Below are 16,778 nucleotides of genomic sequence, written 5' to 3' on the forward strand. Positions count from 1 at the left end.
CTGCAGGTGCTGTTGGGAAAGCAGGGAGAAGCGCGCCTTGGCATTTGGGGGCGCTGTGGGCGAACATGACCAAGGTGAAAAAAACCGGTCCCGCAGGGTGCCTCGCTGAGAATCCCGTCGCTTCCTCCGCGCTGTCCTCTGCTAGTCACTCCGCGTACCGCTGCACGTATGGATGCGCCGCCAAGCCGAATAACCTGGTCACGTGCTGTTGACGTCGCATATCCGTCCGCCTCGGCACGCCTCCTCCTCCATCGTGTGTATCCCGCTTTAGCAGCCGCATTGCCGCTTTTATTGCGGTGTTACGAGTTACCATGTATCTTCACCGTACGATTTTTGCTGCCACTTGCAGCCAGTAGTTGAGGGTAAAGTTCGTTGTTGCAAACACATCTAGCACGTTCGTCCACCTGAAACGAGCGTCAGCCGACGATTTATTTATTTATTTATTTATTTATTCAGCCTACTACATTCGACCAGAGGGCATTGTTGTAGGAGATGCATAAAAAGTGTTCAGTGCAGAAACGGAATCATGAATTTCGTAATATACAAAAATAAAAATCAACAGAGAGGCATCTTTTAAAAGCTTGCAGCAAAGAGCATTGTACAACATCAAACGACAACAGGGACGAAGGCAGGAAAATAAAGTAAAATAAGAGAAAAATGAAAACTAGGCGGAAGACGAAATAAAAAAAAAATCGGCATTCTATAAAACGAGTCACAGTGGTCATCAAACACTGCAGTGGGCAGCAACAAGCAGCAGCAGTAATGAAAAAAAAAAAAGAAAAACAAATAATTGACAGGAACAAGATCACGGCAATTCAAGAAACGCCATTTTCACTGTCGCCCCACAGATAACACTTTAGAGCGGTGTCCAATCTAACGCCAAATGCGGAAGCGACGTTTTCCGGAAGCTTATTCCAATCGCCAATTGTGCGTGAAAAAAAAAGATGATTTAAAAAGCAAGGTGCGGCAGTGAATTTCTCTGATCTTTTTGTGGTTGCCTCTTCTTTTTGATACGTAAGCAGGCGGTTTTAAATAAGTCTGGCGGTTTATACTTGTTTTTTCGTTAGTTATCTGGTTCAGGAATAGTAGGCGACATTCTGTGCGGCGAGCTTGTAAACAGTCCCAAGACAGTGCCTTTTTTATTGCGGAAACACTGGTATTCTTACCGAAACAACCAGTGACAAAGCGGGCAGCACGATTTTGAATAGCTTCTAGTTTGTTAATGAGTACCTTGGTGTCGCGATCCCGCGTAGCAGCAGCATATTCAAGTATTGGGCGCACGTTAGTTACGTACAGTCTCCTTTACGTCCTGTGGTGCATTTTTGAAATTTCTTCTAATAAAATTAAGCACACGGCCAGCCTTCATTGCTTCGGTTTCAGTGTGTTTGGTCCAGGTCAGGTTTGATGAGAATGTGAGGCCCAGGTACTTAACATTTCTTTGCAGAAGAAAATTTCCCCGTTAGCAAGTGTGCATCTGGATGCAGTGCTGTGTCCATGGAGCAGGTTGCTGTGCAAATAGCCTGCTCGTGACAGCATATGCTGGACTCGTTAATGGTCGGAATATTTGGATATTTATGCGAACATGCAGGTTGCTGAAGGGTAACCCGGAAGCTTTTGTGTTTTTGTTTTCAAACGTTGTCAACGTTTCATAGCTATCTGCGGCCGTGAATACATAGTTATATTTTAATTGTAACTTAAGGGGGGACGTGGCTTTCAAAATCAACTTTTTTATTTCTGAGTGGATTTTGATGAAAATTGGCACAGCAACTGGAAATGCTTCTGTGATAACACCATCAAAATTTCAAGATAATATTTTGATAACTTTTTTATTTATGAAATTTTCTTTCTGTTCCGCTTGTACCGAGCTTGAGCGACTTATAAAACACGATAGAAAACTTGTTCGAAGTGCTTTGCATTCCCAAATGAATGGGCGAGGTCGTGACAGTTTTAGAATTTTTTTTTTACAAAACAATATTTTTAGTTTTCATTTTTTTAGAGGTTAATGTGCAACAGGCATGTTGATTGTGAACGACTATTTGAATAAAAAAGTCACAAAAAACAAATCTGGAAAACCAAAAGTGTCACGACCTGAACTGTTCATCAAGGAATGTAATGCAAGAAACGGAATCAAAATAGACCCAGTGGTCACGAAGAAATCCCTGGTACAAGCGACATAGGTGGCAAAAAAAACTGTTTTGAGAAAACGGCTTCTGAAGTTGCAACATAGGTTTCACTTATCAAAAGTCGCCACGGTTGCAGCCTTTCATGTCCTTTTGAACATGGGGCTTCTGGAAGGCCTTGCATTGAAATTGGGAGTGCCTTTTACAGCCTTTCTCTTTCCAGAAAACATCATTTTCAGCTCCTCCGTGAAGAGTACATACCCCCTTTGCAAACCAAACGGAGGGGAAGATGGGTTTCAATGGGCTTTCAATGCAAAGTAGGTTAGCTGGTTGGCTGTATCGCACTGGACAACCTCCTTTTGCAGTGTTGTCACCATGGCAACAAGTTAAGCATTTTTTTTTACTTAAATTTGAACATTTTTGGCTTTTTTTTATGTTTTATCTTGCCTGGCACAGCAACTTAGTACTCATACGTGCAGTTGTTCATTGCCAAAAGTTTGCACACCACAAGGATGAAAATGAGCTACTTTGAAGCTTGGTAGAGTATTCTGCATAACTCCCAACTTCAATGCAAGAGCATATTTTTTTACTACTTTTGACATTCAAGGCATCCAATATTTCTCGCAGCACAGCCAGTATGCCCTAAGCAATGGTATCAATAATTTCCCTAAAAAAATCACTGTTAAATGCTGCCACAGTAAAGTACATTTTTAACGCAGAGAGCATATTTTTATTCCTATATTATTAACTCAAACCTGTTTGCATGAAAATTACAAGTGCACGGGAAACGTAGCGCAAGAAAGGCGATATGGCTCGCGCGCATCGCAGCGCACGCTTACCGCGACATATCGAACTTTGATTATACCTGATATGGCTGGTCAGGTCGCTTTTAAGATTAAATCTAACATCGCAGGCATTAATTACAACTACTGGCGTTCAATCGTAACCGGTTGCCCAGTCATGTGATGCTCCAATGCGCGTCGGCTATGCCGTGCGCGCTGCAGCGTTTGACGCGTCGACCGTTTCTTTATCAAGGCTATCGAGCCCACAGTCAAAACACAGCAATAACTAAGCGTGTAAACATCGCAAATCCGGCTAAAAGTTCACTTCACGAACCGCTTTCGCAAGCGCGCACATCGCGTCACCCTCCAAGGTCTGGCGACGGTAGAGTCACGCGCACCACGAAGCGTTCGATGACCTCCGCCTTTCGAGCCACACAACTTTCCGTAATCTGGCTCGTTATCTCTGGCATTCCCATCGCGATAACGTGCGTGTTGAATACCACAGATTGAACAGAAACTCGGCCGAGCGAAGCGGCGAGAATGAACTCAATCCGCTCGCTACGCAGCTCAGGCGGCCGCCATCTTGCGTTGCGCCCGCGACATCCAATCAGGAGGGTCGCTGTTCTGCGCCCCGACCGGAGGACCAATAGCGCTTCAGCATCTATTTCTAGCTTCGTTTGTGCGTCGTTTCTTTTCTGCCGTTTGTGCGTTTGTGAATGAACGAAGATACAAGAGACGAGCGGAACCGGAAAGACGATCGCTCGGCCGTTCTAACCATATCAAAACAGCCGCGCCCGGTGGCACCGTTGTGGAGATAGAGCGCTCCGAAAATTGCCGTTTTTTCGCCCTTTTGCGCTGATAGTTTGTCACCGCGCCTGACAAAAGTATTTTTTTATGCCACTTTGCGACGCTTTTCAGCGTAAAAACTTTGCAGACGCACAGAATAGGAAACATAGAAGCCGAATATGTGGGTTTCAAAAAAACGATGTTTTGGTCATTTTTCCGAAGTTGAAAGCCGCGTCCCCCCTTAAGCCGGCAGCAGTCGTCTCTAATATTTGTTTATGTGTAGATGGAGTAACGATTAATTTATACGGTAGATTTCGCTGAGCTTTCCTCTTTATTAAAGCATTGTGTGTATGTAACGCCAAGCAGTGTGCATGCAAAATTTGGTGGCATTTCCGTGTGTGGAACAAATTTGCTAAGAGGACGAGGAAAAATTGTTCGCGTTTGACAGAGTTTTTTGTGATGTGTGTTTTATGCTTCTAAATTATCATCCGGTATGCCGTAACGACGTTGATTGTTACCGTCTGCATTCATAATGACCCAAGAAAGTAAAGCTGTAGACTGGGCTAGTTGGTAATTCATAGTGAACAAATGTAGCGCAGCAGAAACACAAGAGACGGGTAGAATACACACGGACGAGCGCTCACTTCCAACTGATTCTTTATTCACAAGAGGCAAATATATATGCTTAGCCTTAGCAGACAAAAAAAATGTAGGAAACAAAAACAAAACAACAACAAAAAAACAAAAAAATGCTGACAAAGAAACATAGAGTACACCCAACACGCGCCAAACATCTTCACAATCACAGTGGCCTGTCGCGTATAGCATCACATTGCAGAAAATGTAATTCACGCTCAGATAACGCAACCGACGGTTTGCTAACACAGTCGTTTTTTTCCCGCGCCCAAGAAAAGCAGACTTATCGTACTGTCAGAGTGTGTAGTGTGTATTTTTTGGCACTGAGACTGTCAGAACCCTTACCTGGACCATTACGAGTTTTCTCCCGGTTACAATTAAGAAAGCATCGCGTTGATCGCCTGGATTTTTATTGGCGCGTGGGTTCTGGGGCCGTTCTGCCGTGCTGTAGTGGCGCAGATGACACATTCGTTTGAATTCACCAGTTGGTTGAAAGCCGCAATAATGCGAGTACCTATCCCAATGCTAACGGGGATTTGCGAACAATACCTGATTTAGTAGGTTGGATTGTCGTGCATTCGTCAATAAATCAGTTCTGATGCAGACAGCGCTGGTTGCGTTGGGGGTGCTCCATCGCTAGCAGCACAGCAGTGCTTCGGCCTCAAAACGTGCTTTCATCGCGGTTGGTTTCTCAGCCCGCAGACGCATTCATACGCACGGCCGTTTCAGAACCAAGGTTGATTGAACCATTCACGGAGCATGTTGTGCGCGTTGCGGTGCAGATATTCGCCTAATCATTGGCTGGCCTAGCTAGCCTTGTTGTACTCGCAAACGGCAGCCGTGTTTAGTCGCTACTAAAACAAGCCCCGAGAAATCACTCGCTAATTTTCAATCGCTACTATAGTCAAACCCGTTTATAGCGAATTGCAATATGCACCGCGATTAGTTCGATATATCCAATAGTTCGATATAGCCGAACCCGCCTATAACGAACTTATCGTTACAAGTTCGCAATCCGCGGGAGCCCCCCTCCCCCTCCTCAACTCCACCATCCCCTCATGCAAAAACAAACACAGTAAAGTAGCCATTACCATACCCAAAATATTCCATTTATTTTCCGCCTGAACTGCCTACTTTGCAAAGAAAAAAGCGGTGATTTTTGTTTTCACTTTCGTTTTGGCGGCTTCAACTAGCATAGCATTCTCTACACGAAACATTATTTGCACCAGTTCGAGTCCGCGTCCTCCAAAATCAAAGAAGCATTGGCGGAGCACATTGACTGCTGAAAGCGCTTCATTATAAGCGTCGGACAGCTTTCACTCACGACATCATCGGGAATGTGGGGGCGCTCTTCCCACAGTTCACCAATGCTGCTGTCTTGGTCCGGACTCGCTGACTGCGCGGGTTCCGTCGTGAGTCCCACGTGTCGGGCGTCCCGTCGCTCCGTGCGAGGCGCAATGTCTAAGTCGCAACTCTTGCTCCATGGTCGCGGCCAATCCACATCTCAATCACCGCTCCGAGACCATGCATTTCGGCGGCCATTCTAGGCGCGCAGAGTTCGATATATCGGATGTGAACTTCGTTATAAGGAATATGTTTCCCATGCATTTCCGTAACTGAATTATTTTTGTTCGATATATAGCATAATTCGCTCTATCCGGGTTCGTTATAGCCGGGTTTGACTGTAGACCCTAATCACGACCTCCGAATAACAGCAACGCTAGTTACGGCCTTTAAGGGATGTCACGCGTCATATACTTAGTCAGCGACATAGGCCAGTCGCCCGCTAGTCAGGCGTTGGTCGGGGGACATGAATACGGGCCAGTGTTGTTTGGCACGCGGTGTACACTGCCAGGTGGCATGCGCGAAGGCCTTCTTCACACTGAGCCTTGCTCATCAAGCATTACATACCTGGCTCAGGTGGGGAAAAAAAGCGCCGTCCCCGGACATGCGCAGCCACAAGGTAACTTAAGGAATGTGGGCTCAGAATTCTCCATTGGCTGCGAACGCGGATATGAATCGGCTCCGACAGTGCGTATGTGCCAGCCTGATTACCCACAGGTTGCAGACGTGGGTATGTGTCGACCTGCAGTCCTTGCTGGCTGGCTTAGCCTGTACCTATTTATTATTTGTTTGTACATACCGCAGCCCAAGAGAGGAGCATGTCAGATACAATGCATTCAGATGAAACAGGGTAGTGGATTCATGGTGTTATACGAGGAACATCCAACGACTCGCAATTTCAGATGCAAATTCGTTTGAAGAGGAAACAATGGCTTGAGCTGGGGAGTGCTTTTTCCATTTCTCTATTGTATTGGGAAACAAAGTGTACTTGGAATTAATTGTGCAGGCAAAATATGAGGCAGCGTTGAGGGGGTGACAACTACGCGTAGCGGAGAGTTTTGCAAAGGTCACATGATACTCATCATCCCTTTCAGATGCTATATACACAACCGTGTGCACTTCAATTCTGCGTTTTGTTGCAAAAAGAAATACCAAAACTGTGCGTTTTCTCTAGTTTAGCATAATTTTGTATCCTTCGCCTAACAATGAAGATTCTGGGGCCGTCTTGCGGCTAGTAAGATTACTACGACCATAAACAAACGAAATGGCGACGCACGCGACGGATTCAGCGGCTGAGCTTTTTCAACTCTTTCTCCTGTGTTTTCTCAAGACTTGCGACCCTGAAAAAAATATCGATACAGTCCATATCACACAAATACATGACGCTCCTGACCTCAGTGACACTATGTACAGAATTATGTACGACTGTAAAAAAATAAACACAAGATTGTGTTGCGGTTAGTAACCTGCCAATTCATCTTATTTGGTGAGATACACAGCGTAGAAACAACAAAAAAATATTGCGGGGGCAAATAGCGACCAGCGTCTGAAAGGGTTATCGAGGAAGGCAACAGTGCGAGTTGATAGGGCGATAAAAAATCTTCAATGATTTGCTAGTGCGCCACACAGTGGGGTGTGTTAGTCCCAGAAAAGGCAGGTGAGCGATGGGGGGAAATTGAAAACCAAAGCTAAGGCAGACAAAATGTGTATGCATATTTTTGCAGTTCTCATTGCGTCTAATAACGAAGCATTATGTTGCGTCTGACAGCCATCGAAAAGTACTTTCTTGTTGAGGAATTTCAGGAATGGAATTTAACTTGGGAATTCCAGGAGTTGGACTTCGCAAAATCTGCGGAATTGAAAGGAATGGAGTTGTGTAAATTTATAATTCCTCCAACTTGAATGGTGCTGCCCATACTGCACCACTGCCCTAGAGACACCATTGGTCAAAAAATCATGCTCAAAAATGTCAATCCCAACTTTTACAATCCAGATGAAAGCTGCACGTGAGGCATATGTATCGCATCTATGTTCCTTGGGGTTCACGTTATTTGTAGAAGGGGAAGGCCAGTAAGTTAAAGGGGTTTGAAATGCAAAAATTCGGGGGTAAAGACCCGCCTTGGTGGCTCAGTGGCTAAGGCGTTGTGCTGCTGAGCACAAGGTCGCGGGTTCGATTCCCGGCTGCGGCGGCCGCTTTTCTGATGGAGGCGAAAAGCAAAAACGCCCGTGTGTACGAGATTTCGGCGCACGTTCATGATCCCCGGGTGGTCAAAATTAATCCGGAACCCTCCACTGCGGCGTGCCTCATCGCCTGCGTCGCGTCGGCGCGTTAAACCCTACAATGCGTAAAGAATGGACTTCAGCCACTTCAGCACAGGACAGGGCTAGTTGAAGGTCAATAGGAGGGCCTTCATCCTGCAGTATACTGGAGTACACTGTTGATGATGATGATGATGATTTTGAAATTTCAAACTGCAGCGATACGATTCGCTGACTTAATAGAGTGGAGTTGCTACTCAGCACTTTCAAATGTGCACACACACCCTTTACCATTGTTGTCAGGTTTTTCTTTCCTTTTTTTTTTCCCCGGCTATCTCTACACTCTAAACAATGCATAGACACAGTTCTGCTATTCTGCAACCTTATTTTTTTAACATTGCTTGGTGTAGGTTCAAATGACATGCCAGAAATAAGGAGTTAATTTTTTTAGCCTATTTCACTGTGCTTATGCACTTTTCTGCGTTTTCTTTTCTTTTTTCTTTCAGAGGAGAGCATGAAGAGAGGCGGGAGCGGGTCCAACCTTCCACCGGCCAAGCGCTAATCACATGTTCAGCTTTGTAAATAAAGTGTGTGTGTTTGCTAATTGTCTTCATTAACAACGAGACTTCTGGCCCAATGGGGTTAAGGATTATAGGGAGGAGACAGCTGGGTGCACGCCTTCGTGCCTTCAGTCGTGGATGCCACCTTGAGAGGTTTTTCAGGCTCGCCTCAGACTAGTCTAAAGGGACCGCATTTCAGCGCGCATCGCGGCCAATTTCCCTGATCAAAGACGGTTTGAAAAACAGCACGAAGTGACGGGACGCAGAGTAGAAGACGCACACTCGGCGCTGACTAACAACCAAGCTTTATTGCTTGCAGGCGGTTGGTTGTTAGTGCCCTGTGTGTGTGTGGGTGTCTTCTACTCCGGAAGATCGCAAGCATGCTACCAAATGTTGCGTGTACGTTATTGCTTGTATTGAATGGCGAGGTGCGAATGCAGGCAACCGTGTGAGTGCGCCGTCGCTCATTACGTCGGGCTCCGCGGGATGGCAATACTTGTCCGTGCTCGTTGCAAACTCGACCTCACCGTACGCAAAGTCTTGTCTCGAGTCCATTTTGAGTGTGAATAATAACATCTCTGTTGACACCACAGTTGAGAATCGGGTTGAAACGAAGCAGACGACGCACGCCAGTGCTTTTTTTTTTTTTTTTTTTTTTTTTTTTTTGGCGTGCGGGCACAGTGGCCCAAGCTGCGCCATGCCCGTGGCGCATTGGCCATGTCTGTGGCCGTTTCGAGTGTTGCCAAGTGAAGGAATTAACAGCTAAACTTTTCAATGATTACCACCTATACAAAATCACTTTTCCCGTCCTACAGCAGCTTAGGCTGGCAAGAGAAACACACTTCACATTAAAATGGGTGTCAACACCAGAAGGCGATCAAGTAACGTTGATCCAAAAGTGAGTGGCAACATCACTTGAATTCACACACCTGGCTCTACAAAGAGTGAAACCAAAGATTCTGCCAGCCGTTACCTGGAATTCGCGGGGGCGGTGTCCCGAATGCAGTAGCATCGGCCACGGCCGGGCTAGAGCGGTGGACGCCACCGCCGTAGCCCGGCCATGCGTTGGCAGGAAGAAAACGGAGAGGAGCATCTTTTGAAGGGCGAGACAGCGTAGCCTAGCCGTCCTGATGTGCTAGCTTGGGGCTACACCACCGCGCGACACAAGCGTAGACACCAAAACAATTCGGCAAGTGAGCTTCGAGATTCCCATTTATACCAATTTAAACTAGTTTTAAACTAGTTAGTTTAGCAAGCTTATAATCACTATTTAACCTCCTAAACGCAACCGAATTGGTATTCACAAGAGTCCCATTCGTGGCAAGCAGTGCACAAAAGGTAGTGTTTCTCTAGCGGCCAGATGCCTGTATGTGGTCTCTACATTTTGTTTTCCCGCCCTTCAAACCAATCCTTTACGTATCCTTGCCGTACGACCACCACTTAATTCGGTCGGGTGCGGGTTACCCAGGAAGTGCTGTCGAACACTTTAATCAAGCCGCAGGTAGGAAGCATGCAATGGACGCAAAGCTGCACCAAAACAGGCCCGAAACAACCGTCGCCAAAGCAGACGACAAAGCTGTACCGCTGACGCACCCGCCGGCGAGCAGGCACCTCCGCCCAGAGAACTGAGTAAATTCGCCGCGCCATTTACAGTGTGAAACCCTCCACGCACCCCCTCCAAAGTTAGAGCCGGGACACTTGCGGAGCAAGAAGAAAGTGATTGTTGTGGAGCGATTCAGTGATTTTGTTGCTCATGCCCTGCCAAAGTGCAAAAAGAATAGTTTTGCAAAGAATTATTAACACTGCTAAACTTTTTTCTTTGCGTGCGCGTATGACAGTACTTAGTGGTGCTTTGTATCATTCAGTACTGAATTTTATCATTTTAGCTCTGAAAGCATTTCTAGCCCTGTTATAAGGAATTTTAAGTTTCCATTGCTGTCAATGCATACATTCAATGCAGCTTGCCTTCTTTTCTGTACAACAGTTAAAATTTGTAGATTTTTAGATACTGTAGTCGCAGACTATCGGCTAATTAAACCACCTGGGTGCATTAAGACTGTGCGCACGAAGGTAATTTTATTTGCCTTCATGAGCAAAATGGCTGCACTAGAAACGCATGCCTCGTGCAATATTTTAATGACAGCGGCAGAGCGAGCATTGAGTTAAAAAAGAAATTGAGAGGGGGTGTATGAAAAAGTTTTAGCCCCAACCAGCTTTATAGATAGTGACCTAGCCACGCTTACCGATTTCGCGTGCCAAATTTGTTTTTCCTTGTTTGGCTTTTTTTAGTTCTTTCCTATGCCAGTGCACCAGCTTGTGCTGCTTGTGATCCCCATTCAAGCGTCGTGCGCTATTCGTTCGGTCTGTCGTTGACGGTATTTCATGTCTTTCTCAGTTCGTTGCACTTATTATTGTCCCACTGACACTGTGCGAAGTACACACCTACCATGGGCTCAACCTAGTGCTTCAGTGAATCACTTTCTGAACGAAAATATTAATTGCTAGGTTGCAAAATGCCTGCACCCGGTGGGCGCCCACAGAATGCGCATTGGGATATTGTTTACCAAAGGCACCCACAACAGCTAACAATTTCCTTACAGGCTCCTAGCATTCCACGTGTCACAGAACGGTACACACATCCACGACGTTCTACGCATGTCTGTTCCATGACGTGGACCACAAAGAAATAAACACGAAGAAGCACTTGGCATGCACTGTTGCATATACTGCTTAAGAAAAAAATAAAACAAAGAAACATTTGGCGCTTGGTCAATTCCAATTTCCTGGCGACACGTTCCATAAGACGTGCAACACAAAAATAAATGTGCATGCAAAGAAATTGCTCCCGCAGTCTTTTTGGCTCTCCGCTTCAGTCAAGGAAATGTCGCAGCAGCATGGATAGTGATTCTGTAACAAGTAGCTGCAGTGAGTGTGCTGTCGGCATTGTAGGTGATTGTCGGCATTGGCAGAATGCTCGGCAACAGATCTAACCAAAAGAAAAGCTTTCGCTCTCTCATCCCTTTAGAATATGATTATGAATCCTGTGCAATTGCCTTGCGTTGCACTTTCAGTGAACCTGATGGTATATGTAGCATATAGCTGAGCAAGGCCAGCAGCGACATGGCCAAAGCATTTTTCATTTTGGTTCCTATCACTTTGGTACGAGGGCGTGGCTCAAAAAGATATCTTGAAGATAACTACATGTACGGTTCTCATTGCCGGCCTTGACCGGCGTCAACTGTTGTATACCCAACTTGGCCACTTGTAGGGCTGGCGAGCCACCTTGAGGAAGGTGCTACAAGAGGGGCGCAGCTTATCTGAAAGCGCCACAGCCCCTGAAGAAATTTTTGTCCAGTAGTGCTCCCGCTACTGGAAAAACATTATGCTTCCGCGCAAGAATGACGGCGTTGCCACGCTTGAAATGGCCAAGTTGGAACTGTTTTGCACACACTCAAGTGTTTCCGCATGTGCGCAAACGAGTGTCACGCCAAAAAAAAAGCTTCTCCATGTAAAGACAAAGTTGGTAAAGGTTCTGAACGTTAGAATGAACGGGTATGCTAAAAAATTAATATTGGTAGTCAAGCAAGCAGATATAGTACCTGTATGGTTTAGTTGTGCACTTTGACTTCTGCATAGGTGAGAATTGGGTCCGGCTGACTGATGCTGATTTGTGACTAAGTGCTGAATTCGAGGTGCTGACTGGTGATATACATACTAACTGGAACGGTCGGTACTGATTGTTACAGCCACTACATCTTGGGCCAGCAGTCGCACTGTGAGCAAAGCAAAGCTGGTGACGTTGGAGATTATTTAGCCCCTCCTGACGGAGCGTCCCGTTCCTACCCAGCAATTTTTTGGCACACTGGCCCGCATTGTCGCTGGCTGCCATGGGTAGGTCACTATCTATGAAGCCAGTCGTGGTTTTAGCCACAGCAAAGTAAAAAAAACAGCGGAGACGGATAGATCCTTTCTTTCATCCTCTTCAGCTGACTATACACATAATCCACATGGATTGTTTATGTATTGTTGTTGAAGTGCAGTTGCAGCATGCCAGAATATAATTTTCAATGGGTACGTGTGCCTTTCATGGCCATTGCTATTGTTTTTGGTGCCTACAGTTTTGTACACCTCTATGTAAGCACAGAAATAACCCAAATATATTTGTTACGTGCAGTTGTACGCCCTATAGCATAAAACCTGCATTACAAGTGTATGTTGGTGTATATATTTGTGTGGATTGTTATGACTAAAATTTATTTACTAGTGCGATTCCTTTTCTTCCGTTGCATCTTGTCATTATAGTTTGTATCTGCTTGTTTAAGTGTCAGTTCTACTTGCCGCGGTGGCTCAGTGGCTAAGGTGTTGCGCTGCTGAGCACGAAGTCGCGGGTTCGATTCCTGGCAGCGGTGGCTGCTTTTCTGATGGAGGCGAAAAGCAAGAACACCCGTGTGTACGAGATTTCGGCGCATGTTAAAGATCCCCAGGTGGTCAAAATTAATCCGGAGCCCTCCACTACGGCGCGCCTCATCGCCTGCGTTGCGTCGCCGTGTTAAACCCTACAATCAATCAATCAACCAAGTGTCAATTCTACAAGTAACCTTGACTGCCAGGTCCTGCTTAACAGTTAAACCCTACAATCAATCAATCAACCAAGTGTCAATTCTACAAGTAACCTTGACTGCCAGGTCCTGCTTAACAGATTTAAATGAAAATATGGCAGCACAGCAAGCCATAAATCCTACTTTATTTTTCACTAAGTGCAGACAAAATTTTTACTGAAGAGTTGTCAGTTCGTCTGTGTACACTAGCTGGCAGGAAAGGCCTCCACGGCACTATTACAAATTTAAAAGTTCCCAGTCATAACATGAATGGGATGACAACTTGACCAAAATGTTTAGAGGTGGCACAACTTTTCACTGCGACCGATAGCATTATCTACTTGTCTGCTCTTACCTGAAATGGTAATATCTGGTGTACACAATGGTTTGCTCACTGTTGAAAGCAATACCCTAAATCCTGAAGGGCTGCGATAAAACACCGGCCTGTCAAGGGAGCACCAAATTTCTGGGTCAATATTATGAAATCTGAAAGTAAAGGTCTTTTATTGGTATACGCCTCGAGCGCGGCCTGTAGGGGCGCCACTGAAATCCCCCTAGCGGCCCGTTTCGAAAGCAGGCGCGGGAGTCCCCGGCCCGCTCCCCCCTGTCGCCGTTGCTTTTGGGGCTCGTTCAAGACAGCGATTTACCGTTTTTCCGCGTTCGAAATACCGAATAACGTGGAGCAGGCACTCTGTTTGCAAGCGTGGCGTGTTCACGGGAGTATAAACGTTTATGACGCGATCTTAGTGAGATGTATATGAGCGACGGGCGTGTGTCACAGGCCGGCGTTCCGAAGCCAGCATTTGCATGCAGCTGATTGCAATTCCGTTGCCCTGAAATTTAGTGGCAGTGTCTCCGTAAGCAGTGTTTCCTCCGATGGTCATGTAGCGGCCATACACACTATGATGTAAATCGACTTTGTGCAGTTAGAAAATCCAGCGGAGCACTCATACCTGACAGCACGAAAGTTACGCCTGCTAATATCACAAATCAGATATTGATCAGTACCATGAACAAGCCAATGCGGCATACATTTCACAAACATTGTACCAAAGAAGTACGATGGATAATGCAAAATTACACTCCGGAGTCAGCACACGACGACAAATTTAATGCTGTGTCGTCTTGTCCCGAGGTGAGCGCTCGCAAAGATTCATCTGTTACATTTATCCTCCGCAGAAGCGCGAAGATGGGCTTATAGAGTAATCCGCGTCCGTGACCAAACTCTTCTTCGAAACATCGTCATATGACACAGGGAGACTGCAGAATCTAGCATAAACCGAAATCAGAGACTCTTATCAGATACGACACTCTTCCAACGAGCCCGTGTGTACGAGATTTCAGCGCACGTTAAGGATCTCCAGGTGGTCAAAATTAATCCGGAGCCCTCCACTACGGCGTGCCTCATCGCCTCCGTTTCGTCGGCGCGTTAAACCCTGCAATCAATCAATCAACTCTTCCAACGACACCTCGTATCGCTTGTGAACTGCCTACCCTGTATTCTTCAAAAAATGCGTCCGCCGAATGATCAGCCGTTCGTTGAAGGCGAAAAACAAACTAAAAGTGAACACGCAGCTTGTGTGTGTGATTACTAAAACGTTCATTCGTTGATTTCGCTCCGCATTTGTAAACAACGATAGTTGAGCGTCCTCCTCCTCACCCCCCCCCCCCCGAATGTCTAGCGAAATAGTGCATTTCGCATCTAGGTGGTCTGGTGAATACTACCTTGCTCAAACAAACGTCTTTAGTATTTCACAGGCTGCACTCGGTTTTTTTTTCATTCCCGTACGACTATTCTATTTATTCCTGACTTGCGGACCATTCATTTTCCCGTGGTTTCATTGGTGCTTGCTATAAAGCTTCATTGGGCACATATTTCTTCACAGAGTGGAAGGGCACTAATTTTTTTATTGCCTTACTTTGACAATACAACAACAAAACACTACATTGATAAAACATTGACAACGCATGGCCTCCGAGTGTACTTAACATTTTCGCGTGGCTTATACTCCCATAAAAGGCACAAGTTTTTGTCAGCTATCGGGTTATCACATCCCCGAAACATATTTTGCTACGACGTACATATTCGAAGCAAAGCCGCATTTGTTCTCTGCGCTGCAAAACGAGTCAACCTCTTACAGTGCCAATATCAGGTCTAAACGAGGCGACAATAAATAGAATTCACTTGTGGTGACGTGTTCGAAGGTGACAGCTGTGATATGCTGCTGCCGTCGCCGACGCCCGCAAGAGCGGCCAAGAAGCGCGCAGAACCGCCTCCCCGGGCAGCTCTTGTTGGCGTTAGAGCACTCTACCAAGACGCAGCTGTTTTTTTTTTTAAGTGCCCTAAACGTGCAGTTTGCTTACAGACGTCACCATAACAAGTTGTTTAGTGCGCGGAAAGGCAAAGATAAGCGAAAGAGAACCAAAACACTGCATGACCACCTATCAGCCACGCAGCGCTAATCCCGCAAACGCCGCGGAGAAGCGGCGGCAGGCGGCGCAGCGATCGCGAATCCCGAGGCGTATAATGTAGTTGTGACCTCAACAACTGAAATACGCAACCTTTTTGCAGGAGGGGGGTAGGGGGCGTTGTTTTACGTGCCGAAGCTGTGGGATAGAATGGAGGACCGCAGCTTGGTAGTGATAATGGGGGGTGTGAACGATGTGTTGCAGGGACGCGGGGGAGGGTTCGCAAAGCAGATTGCGAAGGGGGTCACCGAGCTGAGGGCGGTCTCAGAGGATGTGCGGATTGCGGTTTGCACGGTGCCGGAGGTGCAGAAACGAGGGGTCCACGTAGAAAGGGCGGTGGTTGCGGCAAACAGGGAGCTTTGGACCCTGGGTAAAACGATGAAGTTTGAGGTGGTCAACCTGAGCCGGGACCTGGTCCGTGCGGGCCGCAACGGGGCGTTTGTGTTCGACGGCATACACTTCAGTGGCCGTCTAGCTGAGCCTGTAGGGCACCGACTGGCAGCCCGCGCAGTGGCTTTTTTATGGGGGCCCCGAACGTTCAAGAAGAAGGCGGACTGAGTGGAGGCGGTAGCGAAGGACAGGAGGGAGGGGGCACTGATGCATGGCGGCGGAAACGTAAAGCAAAGAAAAGGAAAATAAACCGTGGGACTAAAATTAGTTATATAAACATGCAAGGCGGCCGCAAGCGGGAAAAATGGATTGAGATACAAACCCAACTCGAGAAAGAAGAAATTGACGTGTACGCCCTGACTGAAACCCACCTGAGAGATATGGAGGAGCCACCAGTGATGGATGACTACGTATGGGTGGGGTGCAACAGGGCAGCGGGAGAGAGGAAAGGTGGGGGCGTGGGCATGTTGATTAGGCGAGGAGGGAATTGGCAAAGGGAGAATCAGTGCTGTAAGGAGCACTTATGGGTTTGTGGAACGGTGGGTGGAAAAAAGACACGGTTGGGAGTGGCCTATCTGTGGACAGGGAATGACGCCAGAGAACAAAATAAAGAGTTGGTGGACTGCCTCAGGAAGGGCATAAAGAAATTTAAAGAATCCGGCGAGGTGATATTAGTAGGCGACTTAAATGCCCACATTGAGGATCTAGATGGATATACGGACTATAACGGCTCGATGGTTCTAGATATGTGTGAAGAACAGCAACTAGTAATAGTTAACCGGGAGCATAAATGCGACGGGCAGATAACGTGGCAAAGCGGCAATAGACAGTCTT

At 46.5% G+C, this 16,778-nt stretch overlaps 1 protein-coding gene across 7 annotated transcripts in view; it reads left to right on the forward strand.

Annotated features, from left to right (window-relative positions):
• The window catches only part of LOC144162540 (uncharacterized), a 29,163-nt gene extending 20,061 nt beyond the window's left edge, over positions 1-9,102 (forward strand). For 5 of the 7 annotated variants that reach the window (XM_077693119.1, XM_077693122.1, XM_077693118.1 and 2 more), the window contains one exon: positions 8,434-9,102. Coding sequence is in view for 2 of the 7 variants with exons in the window: in XM_077693122.1 (XP_077549248.1) it covers positions 8,434-8,445 (12 nt within the window). In the remaining 5 variants the exon portion in view is untranslated. The remainder of the gene's footprint in view (positions 1-8,433) is intronic. The other 2 variants (XM_077693120.1, XM_077693117.1) reach the window with 2 other exon arrangements.
• The last annotated feature ends 7,676 nt before the right edge of the window (positions 9,103-16,778 follow it).

The sequence above is a fragment of the Haemaphysalis longicornis genome, unplaced genomic scaffold, assembly GCF_048455015.1.
Source record: "Haemaphysalis longicornis isolate Haplotype H1 unplaced genomic scaffold, Haemaphysalis longicornis Haplotype H1 scaffold_12, whole genome shotgun sequence".
In the NCBI taxonomy this organism is placed as follows: domain Eukaryota; kingdom Metazoa; phylum Arthropoda; class Arachnida; order Ixodida; family Ixodidae; genus Haemaphysalis; species Haemaphysalis longicornis.